The sequence below is a fragment of the Sturnira hondurensis genome, unplaced genomic scaffold (assembly GCF_014824575.4).
Source record: "Sturnira hondurensis isolate 20B ecotype Veracruz unplaced genomic scaffold, ASM1482457v3 Scaffold0024124, whole genome shotgun sequence".
Lineage (NCBI taxonomy): Eukaryota > Metazoa > Chordata > Mammalia > Chiroptera > Phyllostomidae > Sturnira > Sturnira hondurensis.
The window spans coordinates 153,558-177,006 of record NW_028096755.1 but is presented as its reverse complement, the minus strand read 5'-3'; the positions used below and the strand labels follow the sequence as shown (position 1 = coordinate 177,006).

General features: G+C 60.4%; 3 protein-coding genes across 10 annotated transcripts in view; 2 read left to right on the top strand and 1 right to left on the bottom strand.

The window, feature by feature from the left end:
- Positions 1-20,101, top strand: part of ZNF628 (zinc finger protein 628) — a 41,323-nt gene extending 21,222 nt beyond the window's left edge. The window contains exons 2-3 of one of the 4 annotated variants that reach the window (XM_037038121.1): positions 8,238-8,449; positions 16,872-20,101. In XM_037038121.1, coding sequence (XP_036894016.1) covers positions 16,877-19,999 — 3,123 coding nt within the window. In that variant the 5' untranslated portion in view covers positions 8,238-8,449; positions 16,872-16,876 and the 3' untranslated portion in view covers positions 20,000-20,101. Of the gene's footprint in view, positions 1-8,234; positions 8,450-16,543 lie in introns of those variants that run through there. The other 3 variants (XM_037038120.1, XM_037038119.1, XM_037038118.1) reach the window with 3 other exon arrangements.
- CUNH19orf85 (chromosome unknown C19orf85 homolog) lies at positions 64-6,139 on the bottom strand. Its single transcript, XM_037038130.1, has 2 exons — positions 5,782-6,139; positions 64-926 (listed from the first exon to the last, which is right to left on the bottom strand). The coding sequence occupies exons 1-2, from the start codon at positions 5,952-5,954 to the stop codon at positions 470-472; spliced, it is 630 nt and encodes a 209-aa protein (XP_036894025.1). The 5' UTR covers positions 5,955-6,139; the 3' UTR covers positions 64-469.
- NAT14 (N-acetyltransferase 14 (putative)) lies at positions 14,381-23,232 on the top strand. Of its 5 annotated transcripts, XM_037038125.1 has the most exons (4): positions 14,381-14,596; positions 21,231-21,338; positions 21,997-22,518; positions 22,732-23,232. In XM_037038125.1, exons 1-4 carry the CDS (start codon positions 14,387-14,389, stop codon positions 22,756-22,758), a joined length of 867 nt encoding a protein of 288 aa, XP_036894020.1. In that variant the 5' UTR covers positions 14,381-14,386; the 3' UTR covers positions 22,759-23,232. The 5 variants fall into 5 exon arrangements, with proteins under 5 accessions (XP_036894020.1, XP_036894019.1, XP_036894023.1 ...); XM_037038124.1 differs by lacking the exon at positions 22,732-23,232 and having other exon boundaries at positions 14,382-14,596; positions 21,997-22,700; XM_037038128.1 differs by lacking the exons at positions 14,381-14,596; positions 22,732-23,232 and adding an exon at positions 20,731-20,842 and having other exon boundaries at positions 21,997-22,700.
- Positions 23,233-23,449: the final 217 nt, after the last annotated feature.

Sequence of the window (23,449 nt, the reverse complement as noted above, 5' to 3'; positions counted from 1 at the left end):
TTTAACTTGTGCTTAAAAAAATGTATGGATGTACTCTTTTATCGTCAGGTCAGTCCTCTGACCTGCCTCCCCCGAAATGTGAACTTCACAAAGGCAGAGACCTTTTCTATTTTATTCACTGCTGAATCCTCAGCACATAGTAGATGCTCAATGCACTTTTTAGAATAAATGAAATGAGACCAGGCATTAGGCAGCAATGAGCCAAGTGAGTGCAGCTAGAGCAAGGCCTCCCGAGGAGATGGGGCTGTGAAGAAGGAAGGGGGGATTTAGAGCAGGGAGAGAGTGAGGGGGCCTGCCTGGAAGAGGCAGAAGTGAGGCCTGGTCTCAGGTGGGAGTCTGGGCTTGGGTCATTTTCCCAGAAGTTGTCAGGATGGGGGTGGAAGGGGGTTCCTGGCAAAGGCTGGGGGCTAGGGAGCTGCCACGGGGCGCCTCTGGTTTGCCCTGGCCTGACCTGGGTTGTGATTGGGTGTCATGGGAAGCAGGTCCTCCAGCTCTCTGGGGTCCCCTGAAAATGGTGGGCACAAGGCATCTCCCACCTGCACCCCCAGGCCTCCTCAGGAGCCAAGAGCTCTTCCTCTCCCCCCAGGGCATGCAGGGTGAGGGGCAGAGGACCATAGGAATGTTGGGCCTGCCTGAGGCCCGGCTGGCCCAGTGCATGACGGGGCAGGTCATACAGCCCTGAGGGGTGTTCTGGGGTGAGTGCAATGTCATCGAAGAGCTCCAGGGTGGAGGCATCCAGCGAAGCGAGGCTCAGGCTGGGGCCTGCACGAGGTGCCTCGGTGGGGGCCACAGCCTGGGCCACCCCCAGGAAGGGGGATGGTGGTGGCTGGAGTGCTCCTTGGGGCGAAGGTCTCTGGGGAGGAGCCTCCTGGGACAGGACGGACAGGGCCAGGCGCTGGGTGGCAGCCTCAATCTTGTCAAACTGCCTATGGAGAGATGGCCGTTAGCTGGATGACCGCAAAGGAGTCTCCTCCCGCCTGTCACCCCAGAAGTGCTTTGTCCCTTCTCACTCTCTTCATTTTTCCTTTCGGCACTCTGCTCCCTGCCCCGGGTCCCTTTTCTTGAGTCTGGCAATCCTATTTGTGTGTCATACACATTCGTGACATTTAGATTTGTTATGATCACGTTTCAACACATAAAGTAAAAAATGTCTTAAGAAAAGGGTGCATTTAGAAAGCCCTGATTGGTGTGGCTCCGTGGGTTCGGCATCGTCCTGCAAAGCAAAAGGTCGCAGGTTTGGTTCTCGGGCAGGGCTTGAGCGTGAGTTGCAGGCCAGGTCCCTGATTGGAGGCACGAGAGGCAACTGATCGATGTTTCTCTCTTTCTCCCTCCCGTCCCCTCTCTCTGAAAATAAATACATAAAATCTTTTACAAAAAGGAATTTTGTACAAATGTGCCCCAAAACCGGCTGTGGGCCAGCAGTACATGTGTAACAGTGATGCCGTGGCTTCTGCTTCCTCTTAGCTCTTGAGTCTCCTCACCTCTGAGCCCCTCCATCCACCCCTGGCTGGAGTCTCCAACTCCTCCCACCTGGGTGACCGCCCTGGTCTCCCCTTGGTGACAACACTGGTGGGTCTCACGGGTTGTGAGGGGCTGCATTGTGATCCCCTGAGATTTACCTGCTGACGTCCTGGCCCCCAGTACTTGTGAAAGTGCTTGTATTTGGAGATGGGGTTTTCAAAGAGGTGATTTAAGTTAAAATGATGTTACTAGGGTGGCCCCTAGCCCGATAGGACTGGTGTCGGGACACACAGGGAAAGCGTGTGAGGACACAGGGACAAGACAGCTGTCTGCACCTGCCCGCAGCTCGGTCTCAGGGTCGCGGCCTCCAGAATGGTGCAAGAGCGAGTTTCTGTTGTTTGGGCTGCCCAGTCTGTGCTGTTTGATTACCGAAGTTCTGGCAAAATAATGTCCAAGCGTCATGTGAGCCAAGGTGGCAAGACTCACAGTCAGTAGCCACGTGACCCAATTGAATGCAAGTTCAGAAACCGGTAAAGCTGCTGGACAGTGAGAGCCGTTGGAGGGCGGCTGAGGGGAAGGACCTGCAGCAGGCCTGGGGCAGGGCACGCCCAGTTCCTGGTGCCAGGGCTGGTCCCATCAATGAAAACGTGTCTGATACTGTAATTCTGCTGCCTGCAGAGGATGTCCAGGCAAATCCCTGCAGAGAGCAGATTAGTGTTTGCCAGGCTGGGGGGGGAGGGCAGAGGATGGACTGATGATGGCTGCAGTGTCTCCCCTGGGGGTGTGAAGAATGTTCTGGAGCCCTGGCTGGTGTAGCTCAGTGGATTGAGCGCGGGCCTACGAACTAGAAGATTGCGGTTCGATTCCCAGTCAGGGCACATCCCTGGGTTGCAGGTCGGTTCCCTGCAGGCCAACTCCCAGCAGGGGACGCACAAAAAGGCAACCATACATGGATGTTTCTCTCCCTCTCTCCTTCCCCTCTAAAGATAAATAAATAATTTTTTAAAAAAAGAATGTTCTGGAACTGGATGGAGGTGATGGTTGCAAAACATTGTGAATGTACAAAATACCACCCAAGTCTTCCCTTGAAATGGTTAAAGTAGAGAATGTTATGTTCTGTGTATTTTATCATGGGAAAAAAATATATATATATATCCGGCTCTTAAGTAAATTAGTGAGAGCTGCAACTCTGATGCCGACTTTGATGCCAAGGAGGAGACGTGCTCTGAGTGCCCAAGGAAGATGGTGAGAAATGGGAGGTCAGGTTAAGTGAGAGAGAGAGAGGGATAGAGAATGAGAGAGGCAGAGAGATGGAGCTGGAAAGTGAGGGCAAGGGAGGGAGAGGGGGGGAGAGAGAGAGAGAGAGAGAGAGAAGATCCACAGCCCTATATACTGTATATGGCCTCCGGCGGATGTGAGGGTGATCAGGCTGCGACACCTGCCACCCCCACTGATCACCAGGGGTGACTCTGCGGATCTGGCCAGCTGGGTGGGCGTCCCCTCCCTCCCTCACCGACCCATGTGTGTCCCTCCCAATGCTGCGCACTTGGTCGAAGAGGACGGCCTTCCCAACTAGAGGAAAGGACCAGTCTTCAGTCAAGGGCTCACAAGTTAGCTGCTCGCCCCGCTAGAACCTCCCAACAAGCTCTCAAGGCCTCCGACTCTGACAAACTACACATGAATAACGTTCAGGCTGATGAGTCACGACATTTGCAATTCACTCTAAACTATTTTTAAAGCCTGGATGAAGGAAGGGTGCTAAGACAGTCTGGACATTAGAAGCTAAGTGATGGTATGTGAGTGGCAGTTAGGTCAGGGCTCTCCACAGAACACTGGGAGGGCCTGTGAAAACACAGGGTCTCGGACCCCCGAATTTCTGCTTCTGCAGATCTGAGAATCCGCATTCCTGAAACGTTCCCAGGAGATGTCAAGAGGTCATGCTGCTGGGCTGGGGACCACCTTTGAGGACCCCCACATCAGACAGCTGCCTTGACTTGTCTGTAGGTTTGAAGTGTTTCACAAGAAAATGTCAAAAATCCATATGCATGGGGGGGGGTCTCCTGTGGAACCTGGAGGGAGGAGGAGGCCGTGGGTGGGGAGATGCTGAGGAGAGCTTGCCTTTGAACTGGATTTATGAGCAGGCTCAGCTGGCAGCCCAGGGAAATGTGCTCGGAGCTGCCCCCAAGGCCACTGGTGGGTGGGCTGGGTCTCTGGGAAGCATGGGGCGGAGCCAGGTACAGGTAGTGGTGATGTCTGGGATGGTGCGGCAGAGAAGTTGGCCCTGGGAACAGGGAGTGTGAGTGGGGGAGGGCCGGAAACCTCGGAGGTAGGGGACTGGCATTAGCACAGGGTCCAGACTGGCTGGGCGTAGGGATCCCTGATGGGTGCCGAAGAGCGGGAGGGGCCCTGGAGCCATTGATGAGGAGAGGTGAAGAGGAGTTAGGAGGCCCTATTTGGGCACACGCGTGTTTTCCTCTTCCATGGTGGGTGTGAGCATTTTGGGTGTGGCCAGGGTTGGGCATCCCAGTGGAAGCAGGTGGCAGTGTGCGGGCAGGGGGTAGGCTGGACCAGGCTCCCACTCGTTCACATTTGGTTCTTAGACCTCCGGGGACAGGGCCCTGGGCTGGCTGGGAGGGTTTCCTGCTTACTGAGAACCGGGTCCTCGAGAAACTCACGTTACCTCTCTGTGCCCCGCTTCTCTCACTGAAGCGTGACGATGACGACCTACGGCCCAGGGCTGCTGTGGGGTTCATGAGTTCACACTCACTGTCTGAGTGACTACTATAATTTAATACCGAACTGCTGCCTGATACTTATTAAGTGTCAGATCAGTATTAGCTACTATAATTGTCATTATTGTCACCACCATCACTGTCACCATCATCACCATCACCACCATCACCGTCATTCTCACCACCAGCACCATCATCACCACTATCACATCATATCACCACCTCATCACTATCACTACCATCACCATTACCACCACCCTCATCAGCATGACGACCACCACCACCATCACATTGTCACCATCACTGTCACCGTCACCATCATAACCCTGACCACCATCACCATCACTGTCACCATCACATCACCACCACCATCACCACCATCACCACCGTCACCACCATCACCACCATCTTCATCACCATCACCATCACCATAAAGTCCCTGAGGTGCTGTCTCCAGGCAGGACCACAGAGTGGTCCACATTACGAACTCCGACTACCTGGGGCGTCATCCACTCCCTGGCCGTGTAGCCCTTGGCCAGGCATCAAACCTCTCGGAGCTTTCCCATCTGCAATTTGAGGACAAAGGCAGAACCTGCTGAGCAGATCCGTTGGAGCTGTAACACCTTTGTTGTGGCCTTGGTGCAGAGTACTTGGCGTGTAGCAGGTGCAGGAGCAGTGGTCGCTGCGCAGGCTGAGGGGAGGGCGCAGGTGGGCCTGGGCGGAGTGTGGGGGCCAGGACAGGCCTGCGCAGAAGCCCGAAGGACAGAGGCCCCTATTCCCCCTCCCAGAGACACTGTGGGAGTGGCACTGCTCAGCAGAGGGAGCAGCCGTGTGAAGGCCTTTGCGCCTGCGGGCCCTGCCTGGGACGCCCTCCCCTCGGCCTCCCGCCATCCCCCAGGCCTCTGCTCCCACGTCACACCTACTCAGTGCAGCTGCCCCTCTGACACCTTACGGGAAACGCCAGCCCTTCCCGGCACACCTCCACAGCTCGTACCACCTTCTAGCTAGCATACCATATCATTTTTAAAAATTGAAGTAAAATTCACGTGACTTAAAGTGAGCCATTTTAAAGTGCACAGTTCAGTGGCGTTTAATACATTCGCAGTGTTGTACAACCACCACCTCTAATAGGGAGCTTGTCATCACCCCAAAAGGAAGCCCCTCCCCACCAGCAAGCGCTCCCACGGCGGCCTCCCCGGCCCCTGCCCACCCGGGTCTGCTTGCTGCGTCTGCGGCCCTGCCTTTGTGGGCACTGCAGACGCGGGGACCTGCCCTCTGTGGCCTTGGTGTCTGGCTGCTTTCCCTCAGCACCATGCGCTCAAGGTTCGCCCACGTTGCTGCATCACCTGGGTCATCTACCGCCTGGCCCCCCACTGCACACCCGCCCGTGAAGACAGGGAGCGCGCTCTGCTTTGTTCCCCATCCGTTCTCCTAGGGGGCCGGCACACCGTTGGCGCTTAATAAATGCATGCTGCCTGTTGACTGCATCCAGCCCTGGGGGCCACCTCTCTCAGTTCTGTCTGGGCCCAGTGTCCCCCAGATCTGGGGCCCGTCACCTCCCCACCCCCTCCACCCCTACCCCCCTCACCTGCAGATCTGGTTGTGCAGGAACCTCCTGTGGTTGGGCCTCCTTTTGAGGGGCCGGGTCCGCGGTGGGTGCAAGGTGCGTAGCATGCGGGCAGCTGCCCCGCTCACAAAGGCACACAGCTCCCGGGGGCTGGGCTCGGAGATTGCAGGGCCTGTGGGGGCCCCGGGGTGCATGGCCTGGGTGATCTGGGGGTAACCTTCCCCTATATTCCTGCTGATCAGAAAGCACCCCCCAAATCTGTGAGGAGAGAGGAATAGCCAGGGCTGGGGTCTTGGGGCTGCAGAACAGCACAGGAGAGATGGCCTGTGGGAGGGGCAGGTGACTCTGGACAGGAGAGGGGGTAGGGCCCCGGAAATTAGGACCCGGAGGCCCTCCTCTGCCCTCCTAGTCCCTGTGTCCCAGGAGCTGGACTTGGGGGTTTGAGGGGTGGTGGGGGAGGGTTGATATACGAAGTCAGGGGAGGGCTTTCTGTGCACGCCCCTGGGGGCCCAATTAGCACATAGTTGGACCTGGGATATGGGGCAGGGTGGTGTAGGTGGGGAGGCAAAGGAAAGCGCCTGGAGATTGCCAATTAGGGTGACAAAGGCCTGGGCAGGCGGGGAGGCCGTCGCTGAGTCAACCGCGGCAGTTCGCAGTTAGCGTTAAGGACCCTTCATTGGAGGGGGTGCCCAGGGGGGTTTGGGTGCAGGCTCCGAGGGAGAGGGAGGCGGCACAGGCGCCTCTGCTGTGGAGCAGGCTCCCCTGAGGTGCCTTCCTGCCTCCCTCTGCTGCAGGCCCCGTATCCTGGGGAAACCGAGGCTCCGGGAGGGGCTCGTTGTGCTCAAGGCCTCCAGCTGGCTGGAGGACCCGGCTTCCGGGGTCGGACCCCCCGCTCCTGCATGTCCCACCCCAGTGCAGCCAGTGAGCCGAGGAGAAGGGAGGGGCACCTGCGGACTGGGCCCATTACTCAGGTGGGCCACACCGGGGCTGTTTGGGGCACGGCCTGGCTGTGCTGGGAGGGGAGGAGAGAGCACGGGCAGCTTCCCCCAAGACATTTTCGGAGGGACTCTGGGGCCCCTAGGGTCTGGGGAGGCAGAGAATCGGCGGGGCTGGCAGTCTGGGGGGTTGGCTCCCGGGGCTGAAGGGAGTGGGTCCTCTTGTCTTTGGACAGGGTGACCAAGTGTGGGAGGGGGTGTCTCAGGGCGGCTCCAGGGGGGATGCGGCAGGAGGCGCTTGTGGGTCCTGTGGCTGTTGTAACACAGGACCACGAATGAACCGCTCAAAAGCTCATTAATTCTCTCGTGGTTCTGGAGGTCTGGTGTCCAGGGTGGGGCTTAGGGACTAAAGTCAAGGGGTTTCTTTGGGAGGCGCCAAGGGCAGGGTCTGTTCCCGTGCTTCTTCCAGCCTCTGGAGGCACCCCCATCCCAGTGCCCAGGCAACCCGCCGAGGTCCGCCTCCCCTGTGCACAGAGAGGGCACAGACTGTCCCTGTGTTCTGCGGGGGAAACTGAGGTCACAGTGCATGGTCACCGAGGCTCATGGGCCTTCTTCTGCCTTCCAAGTGTGTCACCCCGACTTCTGCTTCTGTCATCCCAGGTCCTCCTGACTCATAACCTCCTGCCTCCCTCTCATGAGGATGACATTCAGGGCCCCCAGGTAACGACGGTCATTTCTTCCACTCAAGATCCTTGACTCCGCCCCAGCTGGTGCAGCTCAGTGGATTGAATGCCGGCTCCCAAACCAAAGGGTTGCCAGTTCGATTCCCAGTCAGGGCACATGCCAGGTACCCAGTAGGGGGTATGCGAGAGGCAGCCACACACCGATGTTTCTCTCCCTCTCTTCCTCCCTCCCTCCCACTCTCTCTCTAAAAATAAATCAATAAAAATCTTAACAACAACAACAACAACAACAAAAAGATCCTTAACTCATGCAGCCACATCTGCAAAGCCTCCTTTCCCTGTAAGACGGGACAGATGCACAGGTCCTGTGGGTAGGACCCGGGTGTCCTTGGGGGCTGTGACTCATCCACTGCAGGACAGGAGAGGGGGCCTCAGACCCGGCTCCCCCCAGGGTCCCCTCAAGTCTGTGTTCCCTGGGCCAGTGGTCGCGGCTGCCAAGGCCAGGCCCAGGGCTGCCCTGGACGCCCCCAGCATCTGCAGAGAGAGACACAGAGCCGTGCAGATGCTTCCTGGGGCACCCAGTGCCGGGCAACCCGCCGAGGTCCCCCCACCCCTGCGCACAGAGAGGGCACGGACTGTCCCTGTGTTCTGCGGGTGAAACTGAGGTCACAGTGCATGGTCACCGAGGCCACAGCAGCAGAGCTGGGCTGTCACCCACGTGGGGAAGAAGAGGAGGGACGTGAGGACTTCTGAAAGCCCTCATAGTCATTAACTATTAAAGGGTAATATTTCTAAGTATCCTCACTATAAATATTCTCTTTTTCTTTTTTGCCAAATGACACCCTGATAAAATTAGCAGCAGCCCATTATGAAAGACTATGGTGGGAAACCGCCTCTGGCTGAGAGGAGAGAACAAAATGAGAGCTGCCAGATGTGAACACGCCGTAGCCACGCTGGAACGTGGAAGGTTATGAAATTAAAAGTATACATCCCGGCCCTGCCACCTGGAGGCCCCCGTCTGATGTGAGCTTCATGGCTCACATGAAGCTGGGACGAGAAGCTGGCACGGGGGTAGGTGGCTTTGTGCATGCTCACGCAGCAAGGAAGTGGCATGGTGGGGACCCAGTCTGGTCAGCTGGGGCTGGCAGCCCAGCGCCTGCAGCAAGCGGCCAGCGATGTCACCAGAAGTCCAGTTCCTGGTGAGCGCGTGTGGGCCTGGAAGTGCAATGAGGTCAGCAGCCGTGGGTTGATCAGCCGCCCAGGGTCACCCTCCCTGGCCCAGTACCACCAGTGTCCCATGTAACCTCAGAGGACAGGCAACCGTGGGCACAGGCCCCCGTACCAGGGGCCTCAGGGGCCTCTCAGGTCTGCCTGGGTACCTCCAGGCCTCCCCACCCCCCTCACTCCCGGCCTTTGCTGGGGAGAGGGGACGCCCTGCTCTCTGGAGGGTTGGAGGTCAGGTCCTGAGGACAGGAAAGGGGTCGCCGCCGCGTGGCTCCAGACCGGACTTGCATCGCCCTCAGGAGCCAAGCGCAGCCTCTGCTGGCCAGCTGTGTGCCCTGGCAGGCCGGGCCTGGTACTACCCAGCGACCCTGGCCCTGCAAGCTCCGACCTGACGAGTTCCACCAGGGGGCGCCAACACCCCGGACTGGCGCTGGGCCGCACTTTGGGCCCTTCTCCTCCAGTCTGAGATTAAGAATCACGCAGGGGTGGAGCCGCCCTCATCTGGTGTTTGTGGAAGGCCTGCCCGTGCAGGGAGTGGAAGGTGTTCATTCACAGGCTCCTCTCTCCCAGTCCTCACGACGGGAGGGACATTTAGTAAACCAACAAGCATTTATGGAGCACCTACTGGGTGCAGAGACAGTGGGTGCAGCTGTGAATAAGGCCCATCTGTCCCCTCAGGAGGGTCAGATGCACAACAAAATCTCGGCTGGGGCCCTGGCTGGTGTGGCTCCGTGGATTGAGCACCCGCCTGCGAACTGAAGGGTCTCAGGTTCGATTCCCAGTTGGCGGTGCGTGAGAGGCAATCACACACTGATGTTTCTCTCCCTCTCTCTCTCCCTCCCTTCCCTGAAATAAAGTCTAAGAAACAAAACAAAAAAAAAGAAGAGAAAGAAAATCCCAGCTGGGGATGCGCTGTGGAAGTGCTGGGACTGCACAGCAGGNGAATAAGGCCCATCTGTCCCCTCAGGAGGGTCAGATGCACAACAAAGTCTCGGCTGGGGCCCTGGCTGGTGTGGCTCCGTGGATTGAGCACCCGCCTGCGAACTAAAGGGTCTCAGGTTCAATTCCCAGTTGGCGGTGCGTGAGAGGCAATCACACACTGATGTTTCTCTCCCTCTCTCTCTCCCTCCCTTCCCTGAAATAAAGTCTAAGAAACAAAACAAAAAAAAAGAAGAGAAAGAAAATCCCAGCTGGGGATGCGCTGTGGAAGTGCTGGGACTGCACAGCAGGTTGGCGGCTGGATGGGGGAAAGGTGCTGCTTCCGAGGGAGAAGCCCCTTAGGGGAGGTGGTAACTGTCCTGCAACCGGAGCAGGAGAGGTGGCAGCCAAGAGCCCCCAGGCAGAGGGCACAGTGGGTGCAAAGGTCCTGAGGCAGCAGCAGGCTTGGCTGGAGTGAGAGAGGGAGCCATGGGACAAGGCGAAGTCAGAGGTGAACAGGGGCCAGACCCGCAGGGCTCTGTAGGCAAGGTAGGAGTTGGGTTATGAGGGCGAGAGTGAAGGGGAGCCATGGAAGGTATGCGGCAGAGATAGTGCCCAGACCTTAAGGCCCTGCCCCCCCCCCCCGCCTCCTTTATAGGCCTCGCTGCACCTGGAGTGATAGACTCCCACCCCTGCCCCCTCCCAATCTGGGGAGGGGGAAACTGAGGCGTGAGGACCTGTCAGATGCCCAGATGAGGCTTGTCTCTCCCTGCCTCCTCCTTGCTCGTCTGCTACTTCTGTCAACCTGTCACCCAGTCACAGAGAGACTTAATTTCCCTTAAAATGCATGGTAGAAATTTACAGACAGCAGCTTCCTGTTGACCCCAACTCGGAGCTCAGAGGGGCCAACCCTGTCCTATTTGCTGACACCTCTTCTTCTGAGACAGAGCATGACTGTTTGGAGATAAGGTCTTTAAAGAGGTAACTACAGTAGAATGAGAATGTCAGGGTGGGACCTGGTCCGGTGGGACTGGTGTCCTTGTGAGAAGAGGTGCGGACACAGAGACACCCAGCAGGAGGACGGTGTACGGACACAAAGAAGCCAGCCATCCACACACCAAGGAGAGAAGCCTCCTTGAGAGAGAGAGGCCTCAGAGAGAGCAGGAAGCAACCCGTGGCCGTGGACTTCCGGCCTCCAGAAATGGGAGGAAACACACTCCCCTTGTTACAGCCCCCGGGCTGTGGTGCTCGGCTGTGGCCAGCTGAGCAGACTCGCATGAGACGTGTGCTAGTTATTCTGTGGGACCAACGACCACACGTCCAATGACTTCAAACAGCCCCTTTTCTCTCAGCTCCTTGGCTCAGGGGTTCAGGCCCCACGGCTGAGCTGGGCCCTCTGCTCAGGGCTGCACGGGCTGCATCCAGCTGGGGCTGCGGCCTCCCCTGAAGTTGAGGCCCCCTTCCGAGGTCACGGGGCAAAACTCATGTCCTTGCATCTCGGAACCCACGGAGACTGCATCTTCAAGGCCAGCAGGAGAATCGCTGATGCTTCTCATCTCTGCCCACAAGACCTAAGTTTAAAGAGCTCACCTGATGAGACCAGGCCCACCCAAGGAAGTGTTCGTGTATCAATCAGGGTTCTCCAGAGATATATCTGCATAGATACAGATATACATCTGTGCCTCTATTTCTCTCTTTCTGGAGAGAGGGGTGTTATGTGCACTGTTTTGTGTATGTAAGACCTGTTGTAAAGTGTTGGCTCGTGTGGTTATGGAGAAGTCCCAAGGCCCGGGACAGCTGGCAGTGTAGCTCCAAGGCCTGACCGCCGGCGAGCCCACGGCGTAGTCTCCAGCCCGGGTGTGAAGGCCCGAGCCCGCAGGGGCACCGAGGGCAGGAACTAGCCAGGCAGAGAGTGAAGTCAGCCCGTTTTCCCACCTCTTCGTTCCATCCGGGCCCTCCAGGGGTGGGCTGAGGCCCACTCACCATGGTGCTTTCCTCGGCCCACCAATTCAAGTGCTGACCTCTTCCGGAACACCCTCGGAGGCACCCCCAGAAATCGTGTTAACCAGGAATCTGGCCATCCTCCACCCTGTGTCCCAGTCAAGTTGACGTGTAAATTAACATACTGTTATGCTTCTTCTTCATCAACTCAAGGTCAGCCGGGCAGGAGCCTCGACTGCACCTCCACCTTCCCCTGCGTCACAGAACGGACCCTGCTGTGGGGGGACGGCCTCTGGACCCCCGGGCCCGCCCAGCTGAAGCAAAGGTGCCTGTTGTACTAGGGCACAGCCTACGGCAGAGCATCCCAGAAGGTGGCGGCCCGTCTTGTGGGGGCACTTGGTGTGTATCTGTCCGTGGCCATGTTTTTGTACTTAAAGCAGAAGGATCTGTGTTTCCTGTGAACGCCTCCTCCAGGGGGTGGTCAGGCTGCCCCCAGGCTGGGGAAGCTGTCTTCTCTGGCCCCACACCCTGGGCAGCTCCAAGGGCTCCAGATAAGCCTTGGATGGGGGCTGACCCTGGGGTCCGATGTTCTCCCACTGACCCCACTTTCTGGCTCTGTGCCTGGTGGAGAGACTTAAAGCCTTTCTTTACCCTCAGTGACCTGGGGACCACGCTCCTTCCATGTGAAGAAGCCAGGCCGCCCAAGCCAGGGCACCCACGGGAGCCCCCGAGGTATTAGAAGGAGCACCCTTCCCCCGCAGGGGTTCCAGCTGGCCCCCTGGGCTCTCTCTCTGTGGGGCGGCTGTCAGTACGACCCAGGACTCCTCTCGCCCCGCCCACTCTTGCTTAAAGTGCATCCTCTTATGTGAAAACATATTTTATTTTTATTTATTTGTTTTTTGTTGTAGGCTTAATTTTTATTGATGCTATAGAGAGAATAAGTGAGAGAGAGGAGACAGAGAGAGAGAGCGAGAGAGAGAGGAACATCAATTTGTTCGACATATTCATTGGTTGATTCTTACATGTGCCCTGACTGGGGATCAAACCCACCACTTTGGCGTATCAGGACAGTACTCTGACCAACTGAGCTACCCAGCCAGGGCCTAAGGATATTTTACTTTTAGTTTCTGGTCCTGATTTTCCTGTCTGCTGTGTCCAGACGCTTTCTCTGGGCACACCTCTTGCCCCAGCCCCTAATCCTCTCTTCTCTAGTGACTATAGGCTGTGCCCTCACCAAGGTGACAGAGTGGCCAAAACCAGAATCAACTGTCTACCATAGAGGGGAAGGAGGTGGGATGGGGGTTCCAGTACCTAGGGGCCCGAAGCATGAGTGGGACATACCCCCCTGTGATCAAATGGGCAGGGCACACAGTGTGGTCCTGGCTGGGTCCCCTTGGAGCTGGACTGTCCCAGAAGCTGGGGACGCACCCTCTTTCCAGTACAGAAGGCGGCTAAGAAACCTGGCCTGCAAAGGGCAAAACGAGGGCAGATGCCGGACTCTGTCTCTCTTACCTTCCCCATAACACCTGGGACAGGCAGGCACATGGGAGCTGGCTGGAGCTCTGTTTGCTACTCTCAGGGCCCCAGGGGCCTGAGGCCTGGGATGGGTGTGGGCTCTGTACCTCGGGGCCACCCCTGCCCATAGCCCACTGGGCGGCACATTCCACATCCACAGCCCCACCCAGGGCTGCTCTCCTGTCTTGCCCTCCTCACCCCTCGGTGGTAGCTCAGGTGCCCCTTCCAGTGCCTTTGGTGGCCTCCTTTCTGGTCCGGGAGGCAGAAGCTGAAGGGAAAGGAATGTCAGGAATGAGAGGCATGCATTCACAGGGACTCCTTACAGACCATGTGGGAGCAGGTCCAAATCAGCTCAGGTCAGGACTGAGTCCCAGCCTGCCCGTGGGCCTTGGGGAGCTGCACCGGAGGGAGGCTGTAAACATGCACCCATTCCACAAACAGTGCCACCTGCTTCTGGTCAGGCTCCTTGCTGGTTGATGGGGACACTCGGGTAGCAAAGATACACCTGTCCCTGCTGTCATGGAACTCAGATGAGAGCCACTGAGCATGTAATGGGGCCCCACCTAGCGTTGGGGCTTTCCAGTAGCAGTTGAGAAGGGGTGAGTTAGGAGTAGGAGGGCGCTCAGGTCTGAGCAAGAGCACGTGGAGTGGCCCTCTGGCTAGGGGGGAAGGCCCTGGAGCAGTTGTCAACAGGGGACTTGTGGTCCAATCTGGAGACAGCTGTCACTAGGTGTGGGGCAGACGGAGTGGGGTTGCTGTTGGCCTGCGTGGAGGCCAGGGATGCTGCCGACCACCGTAGAATGCAGAGGTTGCCCCCACAGCAAAGTCTGATGGCGCCCAAATGGCACTAGTCACGTGGTTGAGAAACCCTGCGTCGCATGCCTCGCAGAAGGCTGGGCTGGAAGGCAGAAGCCAGCGGGGACTGTCTCGACAGCAGGGAGAAGTCTCGGCCGGAGCTCTGGGCAGCCAGCCTCTTGCCCTGCACAGGGCCCGGGTTCCCGCACCACCGCGCGTGCACACAGCATGAGGCGGGGAAGGGCGAGCACGCATTGCCTCCCTCAGATTAATCTCTGAGGGAGGTAATCCCTGTGCAGGTTTAAGGACTAGGAAAGGGAGCCCCAGGGCCTAGGTGTGGGACCAAGCCACAAGAAACCCCATCCCTGGTGGGTGACACCTGCTCGAACCGCACCGCAGAGGAGGGTGTCTATCACAGACGAGACTCTGTACTAATAAGGGGGGACGTGCGATCCCGCCTCCACACTCGGCTTTTCAGGACCTTGGGCGGACCCACACGACCGCCGGCGGGCAGCGTCGGGGGAGAACTACGATTCCCAGAATGCCTCGTGCCCGGGGAGCGCCGCAGCGGCCGGAGCCCAATGAGGGCGGGGCTTGGGCGCACGTGGCGTCGTGATGCACCCACGGCGACGTCGGGGTTTGTGTGCGCGAGTGGCCGCTGATAAAGGTTGGGTGCCTCGCGCCGGGGGCCGTTGGGAGGGAGCGCGCCCCCGCCCCCCTCCCCGGCCCCCAAGTCCTGCACCGCCGCCGCAGGGGCCCAGCCTTCCCGTCGGCCCCTGCGGGAAGGCTCTGGGTCTCCGTTCGTTCCCAGGGTCGGGGCCGCAGGTGAGAGACCGGAGGGGTGGGGTGGGGGGGAGGGACCGGAGGGCGGAGACGTTGGCGAAGCGGCGAGAGTGAAACCGGAAGGGGTGCCTTAAAGGGAAGGGCGCTACTTCACCTCCGACTTTTATCGGCTGGGCCAGCTCCGCCCTTTTAAAGGGCAGAGAATTGCTTTCAGTGGGGCGGGGCAGGTCGACAGTACGTTGGGGCTTCCTGCTTTCAACCCCACTAAGAATGATCTCTTTAAGTGCTGGTGACAGTGTCACAGACATTGACGGGGAAAACTTACGAATCCAGATGGCTTCAAAGCATCTTCTCGTTTAGCTCAGCGCAGGTGGCGATGGAGGAGCAGCAGAGCACTCTCTTAAAGGGGAAGTCGGGTCTGATGGAAGGGTGTGGTCCGGCTTTTTGGAAGGCGCACTCGTGGAATAAGGTGTGCCCCGGCTCTTGCAGAGCAGGGTGTCTTGTTTAAGGCCTGCCTGGCTTTCTGAAAGGCACGTGCAGCTTCCTAAGATAATTGTCTTTTAAAAGGACTTGTTTGCATTTTAAGGGAGACACTCAGAACTGCACGGGAGAGGTTATGATCTGTCCAAAACGGATGCCCAGACTTCGTTCAGTCAAGCTACGCTTACCAAGTACTCACTATGGGCCAGGAGTTATTCTAGAGGCTAAGATACAACCGTGAATAAGATGTCGCTGGAATCTAGTGGGTAGGGGCCAGGGACAGTGCTAAACACCCTACAGTGCCCGATACAGCCCCCAGGACAGCCCCCTGGACACTGGTCCAGCCCCAGATCACAACAATGCTGAGATTCAGAAACCCTGATTATAAAGCAGGTTAGAAGATGATAAATGCTGTGGAAAAAACACTAAGGCCATGAGTGGAGTTGGGGCAGGAGGACCTGAAGCCAGGTCTGAGATGGGAAGGAGTAGATTTTGACAGCAGCTTTGAGATGCTTTGGTGCAAAAGAGTGGAGAGAAACGAGGCTGTAGCTGGAGGAAGAGGTGGGGTGAAATTTTTTGTTTAAGGAGGGAGACATAGCTTGTGGGTACACAGATGAGAGTGGTCCGGGAGATAAGAAACATTGCTGTCGGAGGGAATGTAGGGTCTGTGGGCCCAGAGGCGAGCGGTGGGAAGGGGATTGTGTGGGTTTCTCAGCCTCAGCACCGGTGGCATTTGGAATGGATCGCTCTTTGCTGTGGGGCGCTGTCCATGCACTGTAGGGTGCTGAGTGGCATCCCTGGCCTCCCCCCACCAGATGCCAGGAGCACCTGCCCCTCCAGTCAACAGCCTCACAACCAGAACAGTCTCCAGGCATTGTCTAATGGCCTGTGGGGCTGGCGTGCCACGGAGCGGGGTGTCTTCCTCAACTCCAGTGGTTGAGAACCATTGGTGTAGAGGTTGGAGCATGGTAATGTTCTCTCCTGATTGCTGTTACTTTTTCAGTGCTGAGGTCAATGTCAGGGTCACCTGGTGAGAGCAAGAGGGGAAAGGAGCGAGGTTTGAGGGGAAAAGAAACATGCAAGTATGAGCTGGGGTGTGAATCGACCAAGAAATGGAGACAAGCGTGCGGGCCGGGGCCGGGAGAGCCCTGCAGTCCGTGGGCATGCATGCAAAGGGGCGCCAAAGCCCAGCTCTTTCCGGTCACCTGCAGCCCTTCTGATGCGAGAGGCGAAGTGAGGACTCTGGATGGGGGCGGGGTGCACAGAGCCTGCAGGGCCAGGTCAGTGGGTCAGAGACCTAGCAGAGCTTAGGGACTTTTGGTCAGGGTACCAAGAGGGAGCGGGCAAGCAGGGTACGTGGTGATGGGCAGTGTGAAGCTCACAGAGGCTTCGGTTACAGTATAGGTACTGAGGGTCCAGTACTGGGCTTGGGTGTTGAGGCAGGGGGAGAACGAGTCTTTTCAGTGAGAGGGGTTAAGGGTCTGAAGCCAGGGTGCTGGAGAGACCCTGGCCTCCTTCAAGGACAGGCCATCCTCAGAGTGTAGCCCTGTAGGCCAGGCCCAGCCTTCTCATTCCTGTTCAGCCTCCTAGAGGACATGGCTGCCCTCCTAAGGCTGGTGACCCACTTGTCCTAATTTGGTGGAAGTTTAGCACCTGAAGTTCTGCATTCTGTGGCAAACCTGGACCATTAACCTGGGAGCCTTAACACTGAGGGGTGGGAGGCTCCTGCAGTGAGGGCGGGCTTGGGAGGTGTCCCTGACTCTGAAAGGGGTTGAGATGATTGTGTGTGAGTGGAGGGGGCACCACCCTCCCCTGACCCGGAATTCCGCCTCCCCAGGTGTGATGGTCGGCTCCCACGCTGACATGGCGCCGGCCTCCACCGAGGAGGGCGCAGGGGAGAAGCCTGGCTCCGCGGCCCCGGCCCCAGTGGCCCAGTACGAGTGTGGGGAGTGTGGCAAGTCTTTCCGCTGGTCCTCCCGGCTCCTGCACCACCAGCGCACACACACGGGCGAGCGGCCCTACAAGTGCCCGGATTGCCCCAAAGCCTTTAAGGGCTCCTCAGCACTGCTCTACCACCAGCGGGGCCACACGGGCGAGCGGCCCTACCAGTGTTCCGACTGCCCCAAGGCCTTCAAGCGCTCCTCACTGCTGCAGATCCACCGCAGCGTGCACACCGGTGTGCGGGCCTTCACCTGCGGCCAGTGCGGCCTGGCCTTCAAGTGGTCCTCCCACTACCAGTACCACCTGCGCCAACACACGGGCGAGCGGCCCTACCCATGTCCCGACTGCCCCAAGGCCTTCAAGAACTCTTCCAGCCTGCGGCGCCACCGCCATGTGCACACAGGCGAGCGGCCCTACACCTGCGGGGTCTGCGGCAAGAGCTTCACACAGAGCACCAACCTGCGGCAGCACCAGCGCGTGCACACGGGCGAGCGGCCCTTCCGCTGCCCGCTCTGCCCCAAGACCTTCACACACTCCTCCAACCTGCTGCTGCATCAGCGCACCCATGGCGCCACCCCCGCTGCTGCCCCGGTGCCTCCACAGCCGAGGGAGCCAGCCAAGGTCTTCACTGACCCCTACCTGCAGCCACACCTGCCCTCCCCTAGCCCACCGGCGCCCCCGCCCCCGGCACCCCCTCCCGTGGTGCCTGAGCTCTTTCTGGCTGCGGCTGAGACAACGGTGGAGCTGGTGTACCGCTGCGACGGCTGCGAGCTGGGCTTCGGCAGCGAGGAACTGCTGCTGGAGCACCAGCCCTGCCCGGGGCCCGAGGCGGTGGCCGCACCCCGGGGTGCGCCCCCCGAGACACCCAAGGCTGCCCCACCGTCTGCGGAGGCGCAGCCGCTTCCTGCCACCGCCACCCCCAGCTTCCCCTGCCTTCCCTGTGGGAAGTCCTTCCGGACAGTGGCTGGACTGTCCCGCCACCAGCACAGCCATGGGGCAGCCGGCGGGCAAGCATTCCGCTGTGGCAGCTGCGACGGTGCCTTCCCACAGCTAGCCAGCCTCCTGGCGCATCAGCAGTGTCACGTGGAGGAGGCTGCAGCTGGGCGCCCACCTCCCCAGGCTGAGGCCGCAGAGGTTACCTGCCCGCAGGAGCCGCTGGCCCCTGCTGCACCTGCCCCACAGCCACCTGCGCCAGCACCTGCGCCCGCCTCCACTGAGCGGCCCTACAAGTGCGGCGAGTGCGGCAAGGCCTTCAAGGGCTCATCGGGGCTGCGCTACCACCTGCGCGACCACACAGGCGAGCGGCCCTACCAGTGTGGCGAGTGCGGCAAGGCTTTCAAACGCTCCTCGCTGCTGGCCATCCACCAGCGCGTGCACACGGGTTTGCGGGCCTTCACCTGCGGCCAGTGCGGCCAGACCTTCAAGTGGTCGTCACACTACCAGTACCACCTGCGGCTGCACACGGGCGAGCGGCCCTATGCCTGCGGAGAGTGCGGCAAGGCCTTCCGCAACACATCGTGCCTGCGGCGCCACCGTCACGTGCACACGGGCGAGCGGCCACACGCCTGCGGCGTCTGTGGCAAGAGTTTCGCGCAGACCTCCAACCTGCGGCAGCACCAGCGCGTGCACACGGGCGAGCGGCCCTTCCGCTGCCCGCTCTGCCCCAAGACCTTCACACACTCCTCCAACCTGCTGCTCCACCAGCGCACCCACTCAGCTGAACGCCCCTTCGCCTGCCCCATCTGCGGGCGCAGCTTCGTCATGGCTGCCTACCTGCAGCGGCACCTGAGGACGCACGCCCCCGCCACCCCCGCCAGCGGCCCCCCACCCCCTGCCCCGCTGGCTGCTGCCCCAGCTCCAGGAGCCACCCAAGATGTTCACGTGCTCCCCCACCTCCAGGCGACGCTGTCCCTAGAGGTGGCAGGGGGTCCAGCTCAGGCTCCGGCCCTGGGCCCGGCAGCCCCTAACTCCCAGACATTCCTCCTGGTGCAGACAGCCCAGGGCCTCCAGCTCATCCCCAGCAGTGTGCAGTCCCCCACGCCCCCGCCGCCCCCCGCCCCCCCTAAGCTCATCCTGTTGCCCTCCAGTGCTGGTGGTGGTGGGGGCGGCCGGGCAAAACAAGGCTTGCGGGCAGTAGGGAAAGCCGGCCAGGGCCCTGGAGTGGTCTGGCTGCCAGGCCCTGGGGGACTGGGGATGCAGGGAGGGGGCAACGCAGGGGCCAGTGGGGCGGGGCAGAGCCTTATCCTTCTGCAGAATGTGGGGGGTGGGGAGGCAGGGCCGCCGGAAGTGAGTGGGGTCCAGCTCCAGCCCCTGCGGCCAGCCCCAGAAGTGGCCACGGTCCAGCTGCAGCCGGCACAGGAAGTGACCACGGTCCAGCTCCAGCCTGCCCAGGAGGTGACCACGGTCCAGCTGCAGCCCGCCCAGGAGGTAACTGCAGTCCAGCTCCAGCCTGTGGCGGGCCAGCTGTCCAACCCCAGCGGGGGACCCGTGACCACTGAGGCCCCCAACCTGCTGGTGGTTCAGAGTGAGGCACCCGAGGAATTGCTGGCGGGCCCTGGCCCCGGGGAGCCGGGCGACAGCGAGGCCACCACTGGTGTGGTCCAGGATGTGCTTTTCGAGACACTGCAGACGGACGAGGGGTTGCAGAGCGTCCTGGTGCTGAGTGGGGCCGATGGGGAGCAGACCCAGCTCTGCGTGCAGGAGGTAGAGACCCTCCCTTCGGGGCTGGCCGAGCCGCCCGCCCCCGGGCCGCCAGGACAGAAACTGCTCATCATTCGCAGTGCTCCGGCCACTGAGCTTCTGGAGAACAGCAGTGTTGGGGGCGGTGCCGCCACACTGCAGCTGCTGGCCCCACCGGCAGCCAGCCCGGCCTCTGTCCCTGCCGGTGTCCCCGCCGCCCCCGCCTCCCAGATGGTGCAAGTGGTCCCTGCAGGAGCTGTCCCGGGGGGCATGGCCTCGCAGGGCCTGCCCTCCATCCAGATCGTCCAGACCCTGCCCGCAGTCCAGCTGGTGCACACTTTTTGAGTGGAACTGCTGTACCTCTCCTCGCCCCACAGAGACCCCGCCTCGCTCTTGTCTGGGCGAGAGAGCTGCAGGCAGGGCTTGCTAATAAAGACCAGAATCTCCTCCGATGTTTGGTTTTATTGGGGGTCTGGAGTCTTCTCTTGCCTCTGGGGTCACAGGTGACTTGCTTTGCCTCCTGGGGCCAGCCACCTCCACGTGGGGCTCTGTTTACCCTTAAAAGGGGGGTGCACTAGGCACTGGAACCGGGAGGCGGTGGAATCTAGTATGCTGGGCTGCCGCCGGTTTGCTGTTCAACCCACACGTCCCCTCGTCTGAAAAGTGAATGGGAGGAATGCTTATCTCGAAGGTCCATTAGCACGGGCGGGTTGGGGCGGAAGTCCTTAGGATGGGAGAATTTGGGGGCACTTGGGGCTCAGGATGGTGACGCATTCCGGCTGCAACCCTGGCGCCAATGAAACTGACTCGCTACCATCTTTGCCTCCACCTTCACGCCCAGGTTGCTTAGCAACCAGTGAACGTCGGAAATGAGGGTGCGACCCCCGCTTCGGACCCCACCCTGCGGGCATCTGCCCTGTCACCCCCTTTCTCCATTGTCCCTTCACCCCCTTCTCCGTCCCCGCAGGGTCTCCGCGTCCTGCAGCATCTCCTGGGCAGCTCACCAGCGCCAGGGAGCTTGGCAACAGTTGCTAAGGCCCAGGGTGGGTACGGTCCCGCCCCCGGCGCGAGCGAGTCTGACGTCACTTCCGCCGGCGACCCCTTCCTGACCCTGCCCCCCCACCAGCCCGGGCCCATCCTGCGCACACCTTGTCAAAGGAGCAGAGCTGCTCGCTGGGGTGTTTGCAGGTCTTTGTCCTGCGGCGGCTGTGGGGGACGGGCGCCGGGGCGTGGGGAGCGCGGCCCGCCCCCTGGCGGTTGCGGGGGATGTTCCCTATCCCCAGGGCAGCTCCGGAGCCTGGGAAGGAGCCCGGTGTTGCCAGGTGTTGGCGTCCACTCGACCTTTAGGGGTAGATCGCCGAACACCACAGGGTGCGGTGGGGGGGGGGGCTTGATCCCGGGAGACGTTAGGAAGCTCGCCCGCTGGAGGAGGAGGCCTGTCCTGCCTCGACTGTCGTTTGGAAGGCCCCAGCGTCCTCATTGCTATCATTTGGGACACGCTACTGCTGGTCTCCACCCATGGGGCTCTTGGGGACCCGGGGTGCGTTCCTGATGCTGACCTGCTTGTTTTCACCAGGTGCACGCCCGCTCCCTTAGGGGCGCCGGGGCTGCCATGGCCCCCAGCCACCTGTCGGTGCGGGAGATGAGGGAGGATGAGAAGCTCCTGGTGCTGGAGATGCTGAAGGTGAGGGCTGCTGGGGACACCGGTGAGCCTAGCCTGGGGGCGGGGCAGCCGAGTGAAGCGGCTTCAGCCCGCGCTGGAGGCAGACCCAGCCCGGAGAAGCAGCCTTTGGTCTAGGCCACTTCTGGCCTGGCCCCTTCTGCTTCTATTGCCTTCTTCCTTCCCTCAGGGTCAGGAAGGGCTGTGAGAGACGCCACCTCCTACCCGTCCCCCCCCCCCACTCCCGCACTCTTCAGAGGAGAGCCCTGGGGGCCTCGGCCCTGTACTGAAGTTCCCCGATTCCAGGCTCCTCTCTTGCTGCCCAGAAAGTGCCCCAGACAGTTCCCTGTCCAGTTCCGGCCTCAGCCTTCCCTGGTGCCTCCCTCCTACCCTTCTCCTGAGTTGGGTGACCCCAGAGCTCCTAGGTCACACTCCCTCACTCCCTCCCTGCCTCTGAGCACAGTGTGCCTGACCTGGTGTGAGCTGGTGCCTAGGGCAGCCACAGTCCCCCTCCCGCCCTCTGCCACAGGCCCCTCACACTGCCTTCCCGTCTCCTTTGGAGCCCCCACCCCAGATCCCTCCTGGACAGGGTCAGGCTCCTCTCCTAGTCCCCGGTGCCCAAGGGTGTCCTAGCGTGCTGGAAGGCCAGGTCCCCAGTTCTGACTGCCCCTCTTACCCACAGGCTGGCGTGAAGGACACAGAAAACCGAGTGGCCCTCCATGCCCTGACACGGCCGCCTGCCCTGCTCCTTCTGGCGGCGGCCAGCAGTGGCTTGCGCTTTGTCCTGGCCTCCTTCGCCCTGGCCCTCCTACTGCCTGTGTTCCTGGCCGTGGCAGCCATGAAGCTGGGCCTTCGGGCTCGGTGGGGCTCACTGCCTCCTCCGGGCGGCCTGGGAGGGCCCTGGGTGGCAGTGTGTGGCTCAGGTGACGTGTGCGGGGTCCTGGCCCTGGCTTTGAGCTCCAACGCTGGGGACGGGGCCCGGGTCACCCGTCTCTCTGTCTCTCGCTGGCACCGTCGCCAGGGCGTGGGCAGGCGGCTGCTGTCCTTCGCTGAGTCCCGGGTACGCACCTGGGCAGCGGGGGCAGGGGAGCCCCGAGCCCGCCTCGTGGTCCCAGTGGCTGTGGCAGCTTGGGGCGTGGCCGGGATGTTGGAGGGCTGTGGCTACCAGGCTGAGGGGAGCTGGGGCTGCATGGGCTACACTCTGGTGAGGGAGTTCAGCAAGGACTTGTGACTCTGAGCTGAGCACCTACTATGTGCATGAGCAACTACTGTGCGCGCGAGCATCTCCTGTTGCAGCAGGCACATTCACGTCTTCCTTGTGCAAATCTCCAGCCCACCTAGGGCCGAGAAACTCAGGCCTGCAGAGGGCGAGAGACCTGACTGCAGTCTNAGCTGGGGCTGCATGGGCTACACTCTGGTGAGGGAGTTCAGCAAGGACTTGTGACTGAGCTGAGCACCTACTATGTGCATGAGCAACTACTGTGCGCGCGAGCATCTCCTGTTGCAGCAGGCACATTCACGTCTTCCTTGTGCAAATCTCCAGCCCACCTAGGGCCGAGAAACTCAGGCCTGCAGAGAGCGAGAGACCTGACTGCAGTCTCAGGTTCATCCGTAACGTGTGAACTTCTCTGAGAGGTCAGCCTGTCCAACCCCCGCCTCAGGTTCTGTCTGCACTGAGAAACCTCTCCCGGTCTGTCTCTTCCAAGTGGGGACGGGTTCAATGCATGTGCTTGAAGGGGATGGGTCTGGAGCTGGAGGGAGAGGTCTCCCGAGAGCCCAGGGCCAGGAGGGGGTGAGCACAAGGGCAGCCCGGCGGCCCGGCAGCCCCTCCCTGGGGGAAGGTGGAGGCTGCGAGGGGCGGCCAGACCCGTCTGGTTTTTTATACCCGATTGTTAATAAAGCCTGAAACTGCTCTGTGCCTGGATCCCTCTCTCTGATGCCTTTTCCAGTCTGCCTGCGAACCACCCCCTTCCGTCTGGCTCCTCCTTCCCGCGAGTTGACATTTGTTGTTGGTGGGGGTGCTGGCCGGGGCGGAGAAGGGGAGGTGATGAGCTCACGGCAGCCCCGCTCCCAGCCAGCCAGCCCTCTGACTCACGCTCCCCATTACCGAAGTTTTCCGCCTCCCAGCTGCCCAG

Bases quoted from the DNA above. Each gene is read 5' to 3' on its own strand.
- CUNH19orf85 (XM_037038130.1), bottom strand. From the start codon at position 5,954: ATGCACCCCGGGGCCCCCACAGGCCCTGCAATCTCCGAGCCCAGCCCC. The intron at 927-5,781 runs GTGAGGGGGGTA...ATCTCTCCATAG, and splicing joins CTGCACAACCAGATCTGCAG to GCAGTTTGACAAGATTGAGG.
- NAT14 (XM_037038125.1), top strand. From the start codon at position 14,387: ATGCACCCACGGCGACGTCGGGGTTTGTGTGCGCGAGTGGCCGCTGAT. The intron at 21,339-21,996 runs GTGAGGGCTGCT...TCTTACCCACAG, and splicing joins TGGTGCTGGAGATGCTGAAG to GCTGGCGTGAAGGACACAGA. The intron at 22,519-22,731 runs GTGAGGGAGTTC...GGCTACACTCTG, and splicing joins GCTGCATGGGCTACACTCTG to GTGAGGGAGTTCAGCAAGGA.